The 18,600-nt window shown below is 45.8% G+C and overlaps 1 protein-coding gene across 2 annotated transcripts in view; it reads left to right on the top strand.

Moving 5' to 3' along the window:
• LOC126416152 (kelch domain-containing protein 3) overlaps positions 1-18,600 on the top strand; it is a 110,699-nt gene that overhangs the window by 56,976 nt on the left and 35,123 nt on the right. For both annotated transcript variants that reach the window (XM_050083701.1, XM_050083702.1), the window contains exon 6: positions 18,316-18,402. In XM_050083701.1, coding sequence (XP_049939658.1) covers positions 18,316-18,402 — 87 coding nt within the window. The remainder of the gene's footprint in view (positions 1-18,315; positions 18,403-18,600) is intronic.

Here is an 18,600-nt window from a genome sequence, read left to right as displayed (position 1 = left end):
TTTGGTTAGCCAATCCCTGAAAACCATCACCAAAATAATGGCATAAAAGTTAGAATAACAAGAATAATCTCGGCACACATTTAAAGGCCAGACTAAAATAATGACATAACAGGTACTCTGAGAGAAATATTTCAGTGCAGCTTGGAATGCCAAACACTGACTTCACTACCTAGTTACACTTCTAGCTACATGTTTAGCCATGCATCGTGTCTGTTTGGTGGGCATCGTTACACTTCCTTAACTGCCGTGGTGGGCATCGTTACACTTCCTTAACTGCCGTCAGTGTATGTAGTGATGATACCAAATTCAGTGGTAAGTTACTGGAACAGTTCCAAATGGTTTTTAGTTCACTGGAATTCTTAGTTAATATAAACACCAGCCACCAAAGCAACTCGAGAACTCCAATGCATTTGGCCTGTGTAACTTGTAACCAACTAGATGGAACTTGTCCTTCCAAACTCGAGGAAATTCCCATCACCACGGACAAACAATTTGTATTGTAATGGTTAAACTCGCAATAGCGGCTGGCCATGCTCCTTTGTCACGCCGACTCGGCCTCTCGCCGTGCTCCATAAAAAAACAGTCCCACGTCACTCCACCTCACACCGCTGATACCCACACACCAGCCACCAGCAGAGCGCGCGCACTCCATTTAAAATCCTGTGCCGCCAAAGAAGTGAAGAAGACAAATAAGCACCGAAATTGACTTAACAATGAAAGGACAATCGATGGGAACTGGCGCCAGCAACGCACCAGCTCAGTCTTTATTGTCAATAAGTAAAATCTGACTGATAGATTAAGGCCTGTACATTTCTTAGTATTTAGAGACAATTGGTACTTGTAGTTAGTAATCTTTAATACCCATGTGTACAGGATTCCAGAAGTTGTTTGAAATATGTAAAATCGGTGATGAAAAGCTTCTAATAGTGTGATGCAGTAGTCATGTTGATGGTTTGGGAATGGAACCACTATTATAATCAATGAGGTACTTACATTGCGCAGCCAGTACTCTGACGTGCAGCACTCACAGAAACAATTAGTATTGCCATTGATCTTTTAGGATACAGTCAGCTCCACATTGTTTCATTGATTACTGTTCCCAACAGTGCAATTCATATACCAAAATTTTAATATTTCCAAACAATACTTCGTATTCCTTAGAGAGCATGTATTCTGTGACTGCCAGCTTATCAATTTGCCTTAATTTTTACGTTGCAGGAGTGTGCAGGTGAAAAGTTGGCTGTCGATATTATAACCATATCTTAAAACAAGTAATGGAAACTTCACAAAGGAATACAACAATGTAGGAAAAGATAAATTGCTTCTGAAAGGCACAATTAAGACACTTACACAAAGCTTTCAGCCATAGCCATCATCGGCAAAAGAGAAACAGAGAACCACACACCATTCACACACTAGTAAACACACATGACTGCCAACTCCAGTAGCTCACGCCAAAATGCAAATATCATGTGGGATAGCAGCAGCAGTCTGGAGGGGGCGGGGAAGGGATAGTAGTGCATGGGTTTGGGGGCGGAGGAATGCTGTGTGATGGAGTGTGCAGGAACTAGAATGCCAATAGGCAAAGGGCCAGGAGGTTGTGGGGCAGGGAGGTGGAGGGAAAAAAGCGATATGTGAAGAGGAGCAGGGAAAAACGGGAAGGTGCACTGTCAGAGGACAGCAAACAAAGAAGCTGGGAGATAAGAATGGGGGGAGGGTGATAGGACAGATAGGTGGAAACTGTTGGACAAAGGGTGTCGGGCAGTATGCTGCTGTAGGTTGAGGGTGGGATAGTTACAGGAGCGGAGAATGTGTTGAAAGGATACCTGCCATCTGTGCAGTTGAGAAAAGATGGTGGTGGAGGGGAAGATGGCACAGGTAGTGAAGCAGCCATTGAAATGAAACATACGAGCTATGTGCACAAAGTAAGTTCCGTTTGGTTATATAAAACAAATGTGTACAGATACAGAAAAAAATATTTATTGTGCAAAAATCTACAACTGTTAAACTACTTTTCTACATAGCTCCAAAATTTTGTAGGCACTTGTCGTAACGCGGCCCAAGTTTTTGTATGCCTTCTTCATAGAAGCTTTCCGCCTGTGTATTCAACCATGTGGTAACATGTTCTTTCAGATCATCATCATCATCATCATCATCATCATCATCATCATCATCACTGAAGTGTTGACCACCAAGGACAGATTTTAGGTGCAAGAAGAGGTGAAAGGCACTAGGAGTGAGGTCCGGGCTGTATGGAGGACGATTAAATGCATCCCAGTAAAATTCCCGTAAGAGTTGTTTGGGAACCTTCACCGTTTGAAATTGGGCATTATTGTGGGGGGGGGGGGGGGGGGGGGGGAAAGAAAGAAAAAAAAAAAACAACTTTTGACAGTAATCCTCGGCGCTTGTTCTGTATTGTGCAGCACAATTTCTTAATAATCTCACAGTAAGCATGTGCATTGATTGTTTGGCCTTGTGGTAAGAAATTAATCAACAAAATGTCATTTCTGTCCCAAAAAATGGTGCACGACTTTTCGAGGTATCAAGATTTGCTTGGGCTTAACCTTCATTGGGGATGAAGTGCACCTCCATTCCACTGATTGCCATTTTGTTTCAGGTGTATCATATGATACCCAATTTTCATCCCCCGTGACTATCTGAGAAAGAAAACCATCGCCTTCTTCATTGTAGCATGTCAAAAACTGAAGTGCACTGCCCATCTGTTGTTTTTTGTGTTGTTCAGTAAGTAGTTTGGGTACCCAATGTGAGCAAAATTTTCAACATTTCAGTTTTTCAGTAACAATTTCATGTATTAGTGATTGTGACATTTGTGGAACTTCCAAAGCAAGGGCACTAAGTGTAAACTTACAGTTGCGCTTAATCTTCTCTTCAGTTGTGTGAACCAGTTCATCAGTAATCACAGATGGGCGTCCACTTCGTTCTTCATCGTTTACTTGATCACGTGCTTCATTGAACAGTTTGACCCATATTCTAACCATTGAATCACTCATAGCATGTTGTCTGTAAACCTAGCACATTTGCCCATGAATTTCCTTTGGTTTAACTTTCTTTGCATTTAGAAAACAAATCACAGATCTGATTTCACACCTGGTGACATTTTCAATTACGGCTGACATTATAAAGAAGCACTGCAAAGCACGTCAGTAGCAGCGATCTGAAAATGGCATACATATCTTCTCCTTGAGTTAGAGTAACTGCTGTGCATACTCGGAACTGCGATCATAGTGCTGCTGCGGATGGAAATAGAAACGGAGCTTACTTTGTAGACGTCCCTCGTATTATGCTCAGCTGCATGTTGTGCCACAGGGTGGCCTACTTTGCTCTTAGCCACAGCTTGGCAGTTGCTGTTCATCCTGATGGACAGCTGGCTGATAGTCATACCAATATAAAAAGCCATGCAGTGGTTGCAGCAAAGCTGGTAAATGACATGACTGCTTTCACAGGTGGCCCAGCCACTGATGGGGTAGGATAAACCTACGACATGACTAGAATGGGAAGTGTTAGGTGGGTGGATTGGGCAGGTTTTGCACCTGGGTCTTCCGCAGCGATGTGATCCTTGTGGCAAAGGATTGGGACTGAGAGCAGCATAGGAATGGACTAGGATGTTGTGGAGGTTGGATGGGTAACCAAACACCACTTTAGGAAGGGTCTTGAAATATCTTGGATGTTGTTGTTATTGTTGTTGTTGTGGTCTTCAGTCCTGAGACTGGTTTGATGCAACCCTCCACCTACTCTATCCTGTGCGAGCTGCTTTATCTCCCAGTACCTACTGCAACCTACATCCTTCTGAATCTGCTTAGTGTATTCATCTCTTGGTCTCCCTCTACGATTTTTACCCTCCACGCTGCCCTCCAATGCTAAATTGGTGATCCCTTGATGCCTCAGAACATGTCCTACTAACCGGTCCCTTCTTCTAGTCAAGTTGTGCCCCAATTCTATTCAATACTTCATCATTAGTTACATGATCTACCCATCTAATCTTCAGCATTCTTCTGTAGCACCACATTTCGAAAGCTTCTATTCTCTTCTTGTCCAAACTATTTATCGTCCATGTTTCACTTCCATACATGGCTACACTCCATACAAATACTTTCAGAAACGACTTCCTGACACTTAAATCAATACTCAATGTTAACAAATTTTTCTTCTTCAGGAACGCTTTCCTTGCCGTTGCCGGTCTACATTTTATATCCTCTCTACTTCGACCATCATCAGTTATTTTGCTCACCAAATAGCAAAACTCCTTTACTACTGTAAGTGTCTCATTTCCTAATCTAATTCCCGCACTATCACCCAACTTAATTCGACTACATTCCATTATCCTCGTTTTGCTTTTGTTGATGTTCATCTTATATCCTCCTCTCAAGATACTGTCCATTCCGTTCAACTGCTCTTCCAAGTCCTTTGCTGTCTCTGACAGAATTACAATGTCACTGGCGAACCTCAAAGTTTTTATTTCTTCTCCATAGATTTTAATACCTACTCCGAACTTTTCTTTCATTTCCTTTACTGCATGCTCAATATACAGATTGAACAACAACGGGGAGAGACTACAACCCTGTCTCACTCCCTTCCCCACTGCTTCCCTTTCATACCCCTCGACTCTTATAACTGCCATCAGCTTTCTGTACATATTGTAAATAGCCTTTCGCTCCCTGTATTTTAGCCCTGCCACTTTTAGAATTTGAAAGAGTATTCCAGTCAACATTGTCAAAAGCTGTCTCTAAGTCTACAAATGCTAGAAACGTAGGTTTGCCTTTCCTTAATCTTTCTTCGAAGATATGTCGTAAGGTCAGTATTGCCTCACATGTCCGACATTTCTACTGAATCCAAACTGATCTTCCCTGAGGTCGGCTTCTGCAGTTTTTCCATTTGTCTGTAAAGAATTCGCATTAGTATTTTGCAGCTGTGACTTATTGAACTGATAGTTCGGTAATTTTCACATCTGTCAACATCTGCTTTCTTTGGGATTGGAATTATTATATTCTTCTTGAAGTCTGAGGGTATTTCGCCTGTCTCATACATCTTGCTCACCAGATGGTAGAGTTTTGTCAGGACTGGCTCTCCCAAGGCCATCAGTAGTTATCTACTCCCGGGGCCTTGTTTCGACCTTAGGTCTTTCAGTGCTGTGTCAAACTCTTCACGCATTATTGTATCTCCCATTTCATCTTCATCCTCTTCCATTTCCATAATATTGTCCTCAAGTACATCGCCCTTGTATAGACCCTCTATATACTCCTTCCACCTTTCTGTTTTCCCTTCTTTGCTTAGAACTCGGTTTCCATCTGAGCTCTTGATATTCATGCAAGTGGTTCTCTTTTCTCCAAAGGTCTATTTAATTTTCCTGTAGGCAGTATCTATCTTGCCCTAGTGAGATAAGCCTCTATATCCTTACATTTGTCCTCTAGCCATCCCTGCTTAGCCATTTTGCACTTCCTGTCGATCTCATTTTTGAGACATTTGTATTCCTTTTTGCCTGCTTCATTTACTGCATTTTTATATTTTCTCCTTTCATCAATTAAATTCAATATTTCTTCTGTTACCCAAAGATTTCTACTAGCCCTCGTTTTTTACCTATTTGATCCTCTGCTGCCTTCACTACTTCATCCTTGAGAGTTACCCATTCTTCTTCTACTGTATTTCTTTCCCCATTCCTGTCAATTATTCCCTTATGCTCTCCCTGAAACTCTGTACAACCTCTGGTTCTTTCAGTTTATCCGGGTCCCATCTCCTTAAATTCCCACCTTTTTGCAGTTTCTTCAGTTTTAATCTACAGTTCATAACCGATAGATTGTGGTCAGAGTCCACATCTGCCCCTGGAAATGTCTTACAATTTAAAACCTGGTTCCTAAATCTCTGTCTTACCATTATATAATCTATCTGATACCTTCTAGTATCTCCAGGATTCTTCCATGTATACAACCTTCTTTCATGATTCTTGAACCAAGTGTTAGCTGTGATTAAGTTATGCTCTGTGCAAAACTCTACCAGCCAGCTTCCTCTTTCGTTTCTTAGCCCCAATCCATATTCACCTACTATGTTTCCTTCTCTCCCTTTTCCTACTCTCAAATTCCAGTCACCCATGACTATTAAATTTTCGTCTCCCTTCACTATCTGAATAATTTCTTTTATCTCATCATACATTTCATCAATTTCTTCATCATCTGCAGAGCTAGTTGGTGTATAAACTTGTACTACTGTAGTAGGTGTGGGCTTCGTATCTATCTTGGCCACAATAATGTGTTCACTATGCTGTTTGTAGTAACTTACCCGCAATCCTATTTTTTTTATTCATTATTAAACCTACTCCTGCATTACCCCTATTTGATTTTGTGTTTATAACGCTGTATTCACCTGACCAGAAGTCTTGCTCTTCCTGCCACCGAACTTCACTAATTCCCACTATATCTAACTTTAACCTATCCATTTCCCTTTTTAAATTTTCTAACCTACCTGCCTGATTAAGGGATCTGACATTCCATGCTCCGATCCGTAGAACGCCAGTTTTCTTTTTCCTGATAATGACGTCCTCTTGAGTAGTCCCCGCCCGGAGATCTGAATGGGGGACTATTTTACCTCCGGAATATTTTACCCAAGAGGACGCCATCATCATTTAACCATTCAGTAAAGCTGCATGCCCTCGGGAAAAATTACCGCCGTAGTTTCCCCTTGCTTTCAGCCGTTCACAGTACCAGTGCAGCAAGGCCGTTTTGGTTAGTGTTACAAGGCCAGATCAGTCAATCATCCAGACTGTTGCCCCTGCAACTACTGAAAAGGCTGCTGCCCCTCTTCAGGAACCACACGTTTGTCGGGCCTGTCAACAGATACCCCTCCATTGTGGTTGCACCTACGGTACGGCTATCTGTATCACTGAGGCACGCAAGCCTCCCCACCAACGGCAAGGTCCATGGTTCATGGGTGGGGGGTGCGGGGGTGATATCTTGGATAGGATGCCCTAATTTCAGGGTGTTGTGATAGATTATCAAAGCCCTGATGTACAATCTGGTTCAGTTGTTCCAACCTTTGCCAAAAGGATTATATCCCTGTGGAAGAGGGCGCTGATGACCTCGATGTTGAGCGCCCATAAACCCCAACACACACACACACACACACACACACACACACACACACACTTCCTGTGGAAGACACAGGTGCAAGACCTGCCCAATCCACAATCCGAGCATTTCATATTCCAGTCATGTCACAGGTTTACTCTACTCTATCTGGTGCCGGGCCTCTTGTGAAAGCAGCCATGTCATTTACCAGCTTTACTGCAACCATTGCTCAGATTTTTATATTGGTGTGACTACCAACCATCTGTCCACCAGGATGAACGACCACTACCAAACTGTGGCGAAGAACGAAGCAGACCACCTACAGCACAACATGCAGCTGACCATAACATGCTTAACTTCAGTGGTTGTTTCACTGCCCAAGCCATCTGGATCCTCCCCTCCACCACCAGCTTTTCTGAAATAAACATATGGGAGCTACCCTACAAAACAGTCTCTACTCCCGTAATTACCCCAGTGTCAACCTACAATAACCTACTGCCCCATACTCTCCAACCAACAGTTTTCACACCCTCTGTCCTATCATCTCCACCGTATTCTTATCTCCCAGCCTCTTTGTTTGCTGCCCTTTGCCAGTGCACCTGCCTATCTTTCCCTGCTTCACTCCTTTTGCTGCTTTTGTCTCCACCTCCCTGACCCACAACCTCTTGACACTTTGCCTGTTGGCATTTTAGCCCCTGTACATTCTGCCAGGTAGTGTTCCTATGCCCCCCCCCCCCCCCCCCCCCACCTGTACATCACTACTCCTTCCCCTTCTGTGCCCCTCCAGACTGCTGCTGCCATCCCAAGTGACAGTTGCATTCTGGCCTAAGCTGCTGGAATTGGCAGTTTTGAGTGTGTGTGTGTGTGTGTGTGTGTGTGTGTGTGTGTGTGTGTGTGTGTGTGTGTAATATGCTTACTTGGGGTGCGTGAATGGTGTATGGTGTGTGTTTCTGTGTTTCTCATTTGTTGATGGTGGCGGTGGCCAAAAGCTTTGTTTAAGTGTCCTTTAATTGTGTGTGTGTGTGTGTGTTGTGTGGTGTGGTGTGGTGTTGTGTGGTGTGGTGTGGTGTGGTGTTGTGTGTTGTGTGTTGTGTGTTGTGTGTTGTGTTGTGTTGTGTGTTGTGTTGTGTTGTGTGTTGTGTTGTGTGTTGTGTTGTGTCAGAAACTTAATGTGTCTTCTTTACAGTACATAGAAATCTATCTTTTCCTACATTGTTGATATAAGCAGAGCTTACAATAACAATTAAAACTTCAGAAATTTGCCCCAAATTTTCCTTTATCCTTAAAGTGTTTTAACTGTCAGAGTGCTGCAGTTCCTTTGCTTGTGTTACAATCACACTATCCAAACTAGACATCACAACAGGAACATAATGATGTTGGTTAGTGGTGGACTTACAGTAGAGATTTCTGTCGGATAGCTAACATTATGGTATTGGGGTTTTGCTATACTGTATGCACAGTTGCAGCAGTGCTCCATCTCCCAACAGTTGCTGTATTACTAACAAATTTACAATTAATTAGTTGCCATTTTGAGGGAAGAAGTAATAACAGTATGTTGTGTTACAAATGTAGTATATGGCCTTGTACATACCAAACAAAGTTTTGTATAGTGTTCTCTTCAGGTTAGCTGAGTAATATGTTCTCAAGTAGTATTAACGATACAGACCTGCTTCTCGAGGACTTCATGCATAGGAACCTTTCTTTGTTGCTGATTTTCCTCTGAAATGGAATGTATTTTACTTCGATATCAACAAGGACAACATAATGATTTACAGGTTCCAGTTCTATATGCTTTTAGCTGAGACAAATCTCCATTGCACTGCAATGCATCGTTCAATAACGAAAAGTTAGGAATAATCATTTATATAAATTCAAAACACATAGTTTGTTAAATTGATAAAAGGAGTAATACTAACTAAAATGAGAGCTATTAATTTTATGACCAACTTACTGTGAGAACATATGTGTCTTAGAGAAATATAACAAACAAGATTAAAAAAGTTTGAACGGGTACCATATTTAAACTCATAACCTTTTCATTACCAGTCCACTGCTTTAGTCCTACTCTAGTGTGTCACCACCCCCCCCCCCCCCCCCCCCCCCCCCTTGGGGGTCCGGGGTAAGAATAGGCCCGAGGCATTCCTGCCTGTCGTAAGAGGCGACTAAAAGGAGTTTAAACCATTTCGGCCATTCAATGTAATGGTCCCCATTGGAGTTTGACCTCCATTTTTCAAAATTCTACAGAAGTAAGAGCCTTTTGGGGAAGGACACCTTACGTGGTGTATCACCGGTCCTCAGTGCCCTAAGACCTTGGCACTCATCATCATAACGGCATCGTAACTGCACCCACTGTTCATCAATTTGGGCCTAAACACCTGATGGGTTGCCCAAGTTAGGCCCATAGTGTGTCCCCTCCCCATCTGCACCTACGATCATGATGGACTTTCCATGGCACCCGAAATCCAGCACGGTAGCCAGCCCATTGTGGTGGGGTCGTCATGTACCCTCTAGGTTGTAACCCCCTGACAACACAGGGATCGTACTGCCAATACCTGAGCTGCACCCTCCCCACATCAGCCAAGGAGTAGATACCCATCTACCTGAGGCATCAGGACTCCCGGCAATGGTCATCCTGCCAGGTGACCCTTGCTGAGGGTGGGTGGCGCCCGTGGGGAGAGCCCCTGGTCGGAGTGGGTGGTATCGGGGCGGATATTTCGCAGATGAAACGTCAACATGCATCAGGTCGCTCTGCGGCCGCGTCTTGCAAGAGGAAAGGTTCTGTCTCTGGTTCTGGTACTTCTGCCTTTTCCCCCTTGGCCACTCCGTGGGAGGAAGGATGGCTGTTCTCAGACCGATGGAGGGACGTTCACCACCACCAAGCCCATGTTCTTTGTACAGCATATCGAGGATATCTTCAGAGAAATCGAGGCTCTTAGTAAAATGCGTTCGGGGTCCATTCTCATAAAGATCACCTCCGCTACACAGTCGGCGGCGCTCCAGACATGCAACCGACTAGGGGACATCCCAGTGTCCATTGTCCCACATCTGGCGCTCAATAGGACGCAGGGGATTATTGTCCATCGAGACCTCCTGCTGCAATCTGATGAGGAGCTCAGGGCCAACCTGGAGTGTCATGGCATGCATTTCGTCCGGCGAGTCCAACGCGGCCCCAAAGACCGTCGCGTCGACACTGGGGCCTTTATCCTCGCCTTCGAGGGGGATGTTCTCCCGATGAAGGTAAAGGTGATGTGCTACCGGTGCGACGTGCGACCTTACGTCCCGCCTCCTATGCGATGCTTTCGATGTTTGCGCTTCGGGCACATGTCGTCATGGTGTGAAGCTGAGCCCCTTTGTGGCGATTGTGGACGTCCTCTTCGTGAGGGACGTACCTCACCACCTCGGTGCGTCAATTGTCCTGGCCTCCACTCGCCTAGATCTTTCGACTGCCCTGCATATCAGGAGAAGAAGATACAAGAATTGAAAACCTTGAACCGTCTGTCTTATTCTGAGGCCCGGAAGAAATATGACCGCCTCCATCCCGTGATGTTGACAACGTCGTTTGCTTCAGTCGTGTCCACTCCTTCCGCAGTATCATCACCCCTATCCTGCCCCCCTCCACCTCCTCACTCCATCCGGGGTCTATGCCTCCGCCTCCCAAATCCCTCCCTTCCAAATCCTCCTCCCTCACGGCCCCTGCCCCAGGAGCCACCCTTCCTCCTCCTCCTCCTCCTCCTCCTCCTCCTCCTCCGCCACCTGAGAAGTGATCCTCTTCTCAGGCGTCCATCGGGGAAACGTTACGGACCGCGGCTTCCGAGGTCCGGCGTTCCAAAAAGGACCCTGAGCGTGAGGACTTTCTTTGGGCCCAGCCCCCACAGCCCACCATCCCTGTGACTCATCGGTCTTCCAAGAAGAAGTATTTATCCCCCTCTCCACCCCGGTGCGTTTCGTCTGATGCTTCATCTGACAGTCGCTGCTCCCGGCCGTCCTCAGTTTCGCCGGGACGCTCAGCTGGCCTGTCGTCGGCGGACGATGCTGCCCCTCCTGCGCAACCCAGGAATGTGGCCGCAGCTGGCGACAACTCGATGGAACAGGATCCGCCTCCCGACGGTTGTAGCTATGTTCCCTCAAAACCTGGCCCTCCGCGGCCGTCGAGGTGACCAGCTCTTCACCTGTTTTGTTCCCCCTTTCTCTGATTCGCGATGGCTCTATTACATTGGAACATCAGAGGTATTCAATTTAATCTGGAGGAAATATGACTGTTCCTCCGCCTGCACTGTCCGTTCATCATTCGTCTCCAGGAAGCGAAGCTATGCCCAACTGACCGTACTGCTTTTACCCACTATACCTCCGAGCGATCTGACCTACCGCCTGTGGACGGTATTCCAGCTCATGGTGGGGTCATGTTGCTCGTTCGGGACGATCTCTATTACCATCCCATCCCATCCCATTGACCACCCCACTCCAAGCAATAGCTGTCCATATTACTCTTTCTGCCTTTACTTTTTCTGTTTGTACTGTCTACACTCCATCGTCATCCGCAGTTAGTCGGGCTGACATGATGCACCTCATTGCTCAGCTTCCTCCACCGTTTTTATTGTTTGGCAACTTCAGTGCTCATCATCCCCTTTGGGGTTCTCCTGCATCCTGTCAGAGAGGCTCCCTCTTGGTGGATGTTTTCAACCATCTCAATCTTGTCTGCCTCAATACTGGCACCCCGACTTTCCTCTCTGACTCTACTCGTACCTACTCCCACTTGGACCTCTCAATCTGTTCTACCACTCTTGCCCGTCGGTTCGCGTGGTATGTCCTTTCTGACATCTATTCGAGCGACCATTTCCCCTGTGTCGTTTGTCTCCTGCACCACACCCCATCCTACCAAAAGCTGACTGGGGACTTTACTCTTCCCTGGCGACCTTTCCGGACCAAGATTTTCTCAGCTGTGACAGTCAGGTCGAATACCTCATGGTTGTTATCAACAATGCTGCCAAACGTTCTATTTCTCGTACTACCTCTTCTTCACGTTGCGTTTCAGTCCCCTTGTGGAATGAGGCTTGCAGAGACGCTATCCGTGCTTGACGACGTGCTTTACACACCTTTCGCCGCCATCCTACGCTGGCGAATTGTATTAATTACAAACGACTCCAAGCACAATGTCGTCGACCCATCAAAGACAGCAAAAAGCTTGTTGGGCCTCTTTCACAAGCTCCTTTAACAGTTTTACTCCCTCTTCTGTCGTCTGGGGTGGCTTGTGCTGGCTGTCGGGCATTAAGGCCCACTCCTCGATACCTGGCCTGACTTCAGGTAATGAGGTACTTGTGGGCCCTGTGGATGTCTCCGACACCTTTGGCCGCTTTTTTGCGGAGGTTTCAAGCTCCGCCCATTACCACCCTGCCTTCCTTCCCAGAAAAGAGGCAGAAGAGGCTCGGCGACCCTTCCACGCTGAATCTGGAAGATTATTATGCCCCCTTTACCATGCGGGAACTCGAACGTGCACTTGCACTGTCCCGGTCCTCTGCTCCGGGGCCAGATGCCATTCACGTTCATATGCTAACACACCTTTCTACGGTAGGCAAATGCTTTCTTCTTCATACCTATAATCGCATCTGGGCCGAAGGTCAGGTCCCCATGCGTTGGCGTGAGGCCATCGTTGTTCCCATACCCAAACCCGGGAAGGATAGAAACCTTCCTTCTAGTTACCGCCCCATTTCTCCTACAAGCTGTGTCTGTAAGGTGATGGAGCACATGGTTAACGCTAGGTTGGTTTGGATTCTTGAATCTCGATGGCTACTTACCAATGTTCAATGAAGCTTTCGTCAACGCCACTCCGCTGTTGACCACCTTGTGACCGTGTCGATGTTCATCATGAACAACTGTTTGCAAAAGCGCCAAACTGTAGCTGTGTTCTTCGATTTGGAGAAGTCTTATGATACCTGTTTGAGAGGAGGTATCCTCCGCACTATGCACAGGTGGGGCCTGCGTGGTCGCCTGCCCCTTTTTATTGATTCATTTTTAACAGATCGAATGTTTAGGGTATGTGTGGGTTCCGTATTGTCCGACGTCTTCCTCCAGGAGAACGGAGTGCCTCAAGGCTCCGTTTTGAGTGTAGCCCTTTTTGCCATAGCGATCAATCCAATTATGGATTGCATTCCACCTCAGGCTCACTTTTCGTCGATGATTTCGCGATCTACTGCAGTGCCCAGAGAACATGCCTCCTGGAGCGCTGCCTTCAGCGTTGTCTTGACAGCCTATACTCATGGAGTGTGGCTAATGGCTTCCTGTTCTCTGAAGAGAAGACAGTTTGCATCAACTTTTGGCGATATAAAGCATTCCTTCCACCATCCTTACATCTCAGTCCCGTTGTTCTCCCATTCGTGGAGACAACGAAGTTTTTAGGGCTCACACTGGACAGGAAACTTTGTTGGTCTCCGCATGTCTCTTATTTGGCTGCTCTTTGTACACATTCCCTTAATGCCCTCCATGTTGTTAGTGGTTCATCTTGGGGAGCGGATCGAACTGTCCTGCTTCGCTTATATTGGTCCATAGTCCGATCAAAGCTGGATTATGGGAGCCTCGTCTGCTTGGCCATCCCTCTTATGCCGTCTCAACTCCATCCATCATCGGGGGTTACGTCTTGCGACTGGAGCATTCTATACTAGTTCCGTCGAGAGTCTTTATGCTGAAGCTGCCGAATTACCATTGACCTACCAGTACGACGTACTGCTTTGTCGGTGTGCGTGCCGGCTGTTGTCAATGCCCGACCATCCCGCTTATCAGTCCTTCTTCGCCGATTCTCTCGACCGTCAGTATGGGTCGTATGTGTCTGCCCTGCTGCCCCCTGGAGTCCGCTTTAGTCGCCTGCTTCGACAATTGGGTTTTGCCCTGCCTACCACCTTCAGAGAGGGTGAGAGCTCGACACCACCTTGGCTCCAGGCTCCGGTTCACATTCATCTTGACCTCAGCTCGCTCCCGAAGGAGGGTACTCTGGGTGCAGTGTATTGCTCACAGTTTGTTGAACTTTGTGCACAACTTTCCAGTAACACCTTTATTTACACTGATGGCTCCAAAACTGATGATGGTGTTGGCTGTGCCTTTGTCATCAGGGACGTCGCCTTTAAATACCGGCTCCTCGACCAGTGTTCCAGCTTTACAGTCGAGCTTTTTGCTCTCAATCAGGCCGTTCAGTATGTCAGCCGCCACCGCCATTCTCCATATGTACTCTGCTCTGATTCACTCAGTGCTCTTCAGAGCCTTGGAGCTCCATATCTGGTCCATCCCTTGGTGCAACGGATCCAGCAATCCCTCCATTCTTTTGCTGATGATGGCTCTCCTGTTAGTTTTATGTGTGTTCCAGGCCATGTAGGAGTGCCTGGGAATGAGGCTGCTGATGCTGCGGTCAAGGCTGCAGTTGTCTTGCCTTGGCCAGTCTCCCCTTGTGTCCCATCGTCTGACGTTAGTGGGATTGTTTGTAAGAGGCTTGTGTCGTCATGGTGGGATACTTGGTCGTCACTTCAAGAAAATAAGCTCCTGGCCATAAAACCATTCCCAACAGCTTGGACAACCTCCTCCTGACCATCTCGGCGAGAGGAGGTCCTTTTGGCCAGGTTGCGGATTGGGCATTGCCGGTTTAGCCACCGCTACCTGCTATCCGGTGACCCTGCCCTGCAGTGCCCTTGTGGTCATGCATTGACAGTGCGCCATGTTTTATTCTTGTGTCCCCTTTTTAATCAAGCTCGTGTTGTCCTGCCTCTGCCATCTACTTTACAGGAAGTTTTAGCTGATGATGTTCGAGCAGCTGCTCATGTTCTTCGTTTTATTACTTTGACGGACTTGTCCAAAGACATCTAACTCTTTTAATAATTATTTTATCTGCGTCTTTGTAAGAACTTTCTGGAGTTTTACCAGATTATATTTGTACTTACATTTGTGACTGGGTGCTAATGACCTCAGTAGTTGAGTGCCCTAAAACCCCCAAAAAACTAATGTGTCACACAGACATGTTAATTTAATTTAATTTTGTTGCAGTATACTATAATCGTAATATCGACCTAGATTATGGGTGTGAGTGACCTGATAAAGAACGCAAGAAACAGAAACATGAAACTAGTAGATGAATTTAGCATAGCACTCGTAGACAATTGATTGTAGTGCACAGGGGCATACTGTGACTATGTAAATTATATTTATTTCACATTGTAGTGAGATAGCTCTCCTTCCACCCTTAGAAACAATTTTGATATGAAGGATGTATGGGACAGGTCTTGCATCTAGGTCTGTTACAGGGATATGAGCCATGAGGTAAGGGGTTGGGATCAGGGGTTGTGTAAGGATGGAAGAGTATGTTGTGTAGGCTCGGTGGATGGCGGAATAGCACTGTAGAAGGGGTGGGAAGGATAGTGGGTAGGACATTTCTCGTTTTAGGGCACAATGAGAGGTATCGAAACGATGGCGGAGAATGTAATTGAGTTGCTCCAGACCAGGGTGGTAGTGATTTATGAGGGGGATGCTCCTCTGTGGCCAGACAGTGGGATTTTGGGATGTGGTGGGATAAGGATTGGCGGAATTTGAACAGGTAGAGGGCATTGTGGAAGGAGGGGTGGCAGCCAGAGATGGGTAATTCAATGGTAAAGCCATTAGGGGGGGGGGGGGGGGGGGGGGGAGGGGTGGATTCCATGAGCTAAGCAACAACGCAGGAACAGTATCTGGGACTGGGATCTGGCTAGGGATGGGGAAACTTTTTTGTATTGATGTAGATGGAAGGAGCAAGGATTCATGGTGCTGGAAAAAATGTGAAAAGTTACAAAAATAACGTAGAATTACATCCAAAAAATTCACAAAAATGCACCCAAATACATGTGAAAATTCATGACAAGGATGAAATGAATGCAAAAGGGGGAAAAAAGATGAAATCTGAGGGGGTCGGCAATAGCGAAAGGCAAAAACTAACTAACTAAAATTGGCGAGAAGTCACAACGATCAAAGTAAAGAATAAATAATAAAAATATATACATTAATGTGGGTAGCAGGTTTGAGGGTAGATAAATGTGAAGGAGGTGGCTGGCACATGTGACTGGATGAGGTGGAAGTAGTGGATGTGAACTAGAATAGAAAGGAGAAAGAGTGAGGGGTGGGCAGGGGTTCATAGGAAGGGATAAAGGGTTGTGTGGCACTGGAAAGGTACAGGAAGTAACATGCGAAAATATGGGAGATTGAGGCAGGGAGAGTGATCAAAATGAGGTACGCACATGTGCCGAATAGGTCTTGCTATTTGTCTCCAAATAATTTTGGAGGCATTTACACGTAAATTACTCTTGAATACATTGTGGGAGCAAACAATGATCAATGTTATTACTAATATTTACTATTAAAAACAGTCTTGATCACAAATTATTTATTCTGGTGACTGGTGAGTAGTGATTTACCACCAGGTAGTGATTTACCACCAGAAGGAGGTTGTTGCTCATTGGTCTGAAGATGACCACAGTTGTGGTCGAAACTGGTTACTAGAATAACTAATTTGTGATCAAGACTGTTTTTGATAGTAAATATTCATATGTAAGCTTTGCTTTGGAGCACACACATCGGCTGTGATTTAGTCACACAGTAAGCATGACGGCACAGTATTCATTTGAAGAACGAAATATGGTTTTTGTTTACGCACTAGCTGATGGTAATACGCATGAAGCTCGCTGGTTGTATGAGTAACGGTACCGAGCAAGACGCCACCCACGCCCGCAAAAGTTTGCAGCTACTCACCAGCGACTTAGCAAAACAGGCTCTTTAGTGGGATATCATGGTGATGCTGGAAGACCTCGAACATGATGGGATGCTGCATTTGAAGAGACTATTCTCAAGCGCTTCGAGGAAGCACCTACGACAAGTACTAGAGTGGTTTGACACGACATGGGGCTCACTCATTGGTTGGTCTTCTAGGTTTTGAGGGATGATGGCCAGCATCCATTTAGTTTTCACCCTGTCCAAGACCTAAATCTGGTGGTGGACTACAAACACAGGCTAGGATTTTGCCTGTGGATTTTGCGAAGTGTGGCAAGAGATCTCACATTCCCCACCATTGTGTTGTTTACCGACGAGTGCACCTTCCATCGGGATGGCCTTTACAACACTCGAAACGTTCATTACTGGGCAACGGGAAATCCTCATGTCGTGTACGTCCATGGACACCAGGAATGATTTTCACTCAACATTTGGGCAGGCATTGTACGTGACCATCTGATTGGACCGGTCAGTCTATCTCCTCAACTTACCAGGGTATTATTAACTTCACGTTTTCCAGGAAACTCTACCCGGCCTGCTGGAATGTGTTCCCTGGACATACAGCTATGCGTGTGGTTGCAGCATGATGGGGCACCCACACATAATAGACATGCTGTGTGCAGGCATTTAAATGAACTGTTCAACAGCCAGGTAATTGGCAGAGGTGCTCATAGGACATGACCCCCACGATCACCAGATCCCACACCACAGTTCTTCTTCCTGCGGGTATTCTTCAAGGTTTTAGTTCACCCACCCGGACATGAACCACCTAGAAACGAAGAGGAATTAATGGATCACATTCAGCATGCCGCCAATTGCATCAGCACAATTCCAGGAGTTAGGCACTACCAGGCTTATGTCGCGTCAGAAGGTCGCCAGTTAAAGTATCTCCTTTAAGTAAACAATGTCCTTGCTACAAAAAGGCCCTTTTCAGGGCTGACACAATTTGTAAAAGGCTTTCTGTATGCGAACTAACAGCTGTTGATGGGTTTGTTCCCAGTATGTCTTATCATGAAACTACAATGGATGTGTCGGGGCCCCAGCGGGTTCTATCCCCAGAGTGGAAGTCTGGGGCGCTACCGCCAAGTGTGCGGGTCGCCGTCGATACATCATGATCTCCGTCAATCAAAGCATTCGTAGTCGTGCATTGTCCAGAGCATTTGGCAACAGGGCAATCCTGCAGCCAATCGGAACACGTGGTGCCACGTTTCCGTAGTTCAAAAATGGTGCTTTGTCAACCTACACAGCATTAGTAATTTTGGTTCCCACTGGCATTATATCACACACACACACACACACACACACACACACACACACACACACACTCTCTCTCTCTCTCTCTCTCTCTCTCTCTCTCTCTCTCTCCCCCTCTCCCTCCCCCCCCCCCCCCCCCCCCTCCCCATTTCTTACATTTTTTATTTTGCGTTTCAATTACTATTGACTGCATTATGCATTTTCTTGTTGACAGTTGTATACAAAAATAGCCTGTATGTGTTTGGTGGCTACAATGGACTCTGTGATGAGCACTTCAATGACTTGTACCAGTTTTCTCCAGGTAAGTGGCATAGTAAAATATTTACTAGTAGAGAGCTGATCTCTCTTTCCAATAAGAATATATATATATATATATATATATATATATATATATTAATATTTATTTATCATAACCATTGATGAGACATCCATCGACTTCTTTACAACATACAAGCTTAAGAATTTTGAACTATGCGATAAGCTGTGCACGTGAAGCACA

The sequence above is a fragment of the Schistocerca serialis genome, chromosome 8 (assembly GCF_023864345.2).
Source record: "Schistocerca serialis cubense isolate TAMUIC-IGC-003099 chromosome 8, iqSchSeri2.2, whole genome shotgun sequence".
Classification (NCBI taxonomy): Eukaryota; Metazoa; Arthropoda; class Insecta; order Orthoptera; family Acrididae; genus Schistocerca; species Schistocerca serialis.
Note: the sequence above shows the minus strand (reverse complement) of the source record. Positions and strands in the feature narration are given on the sequence as shown.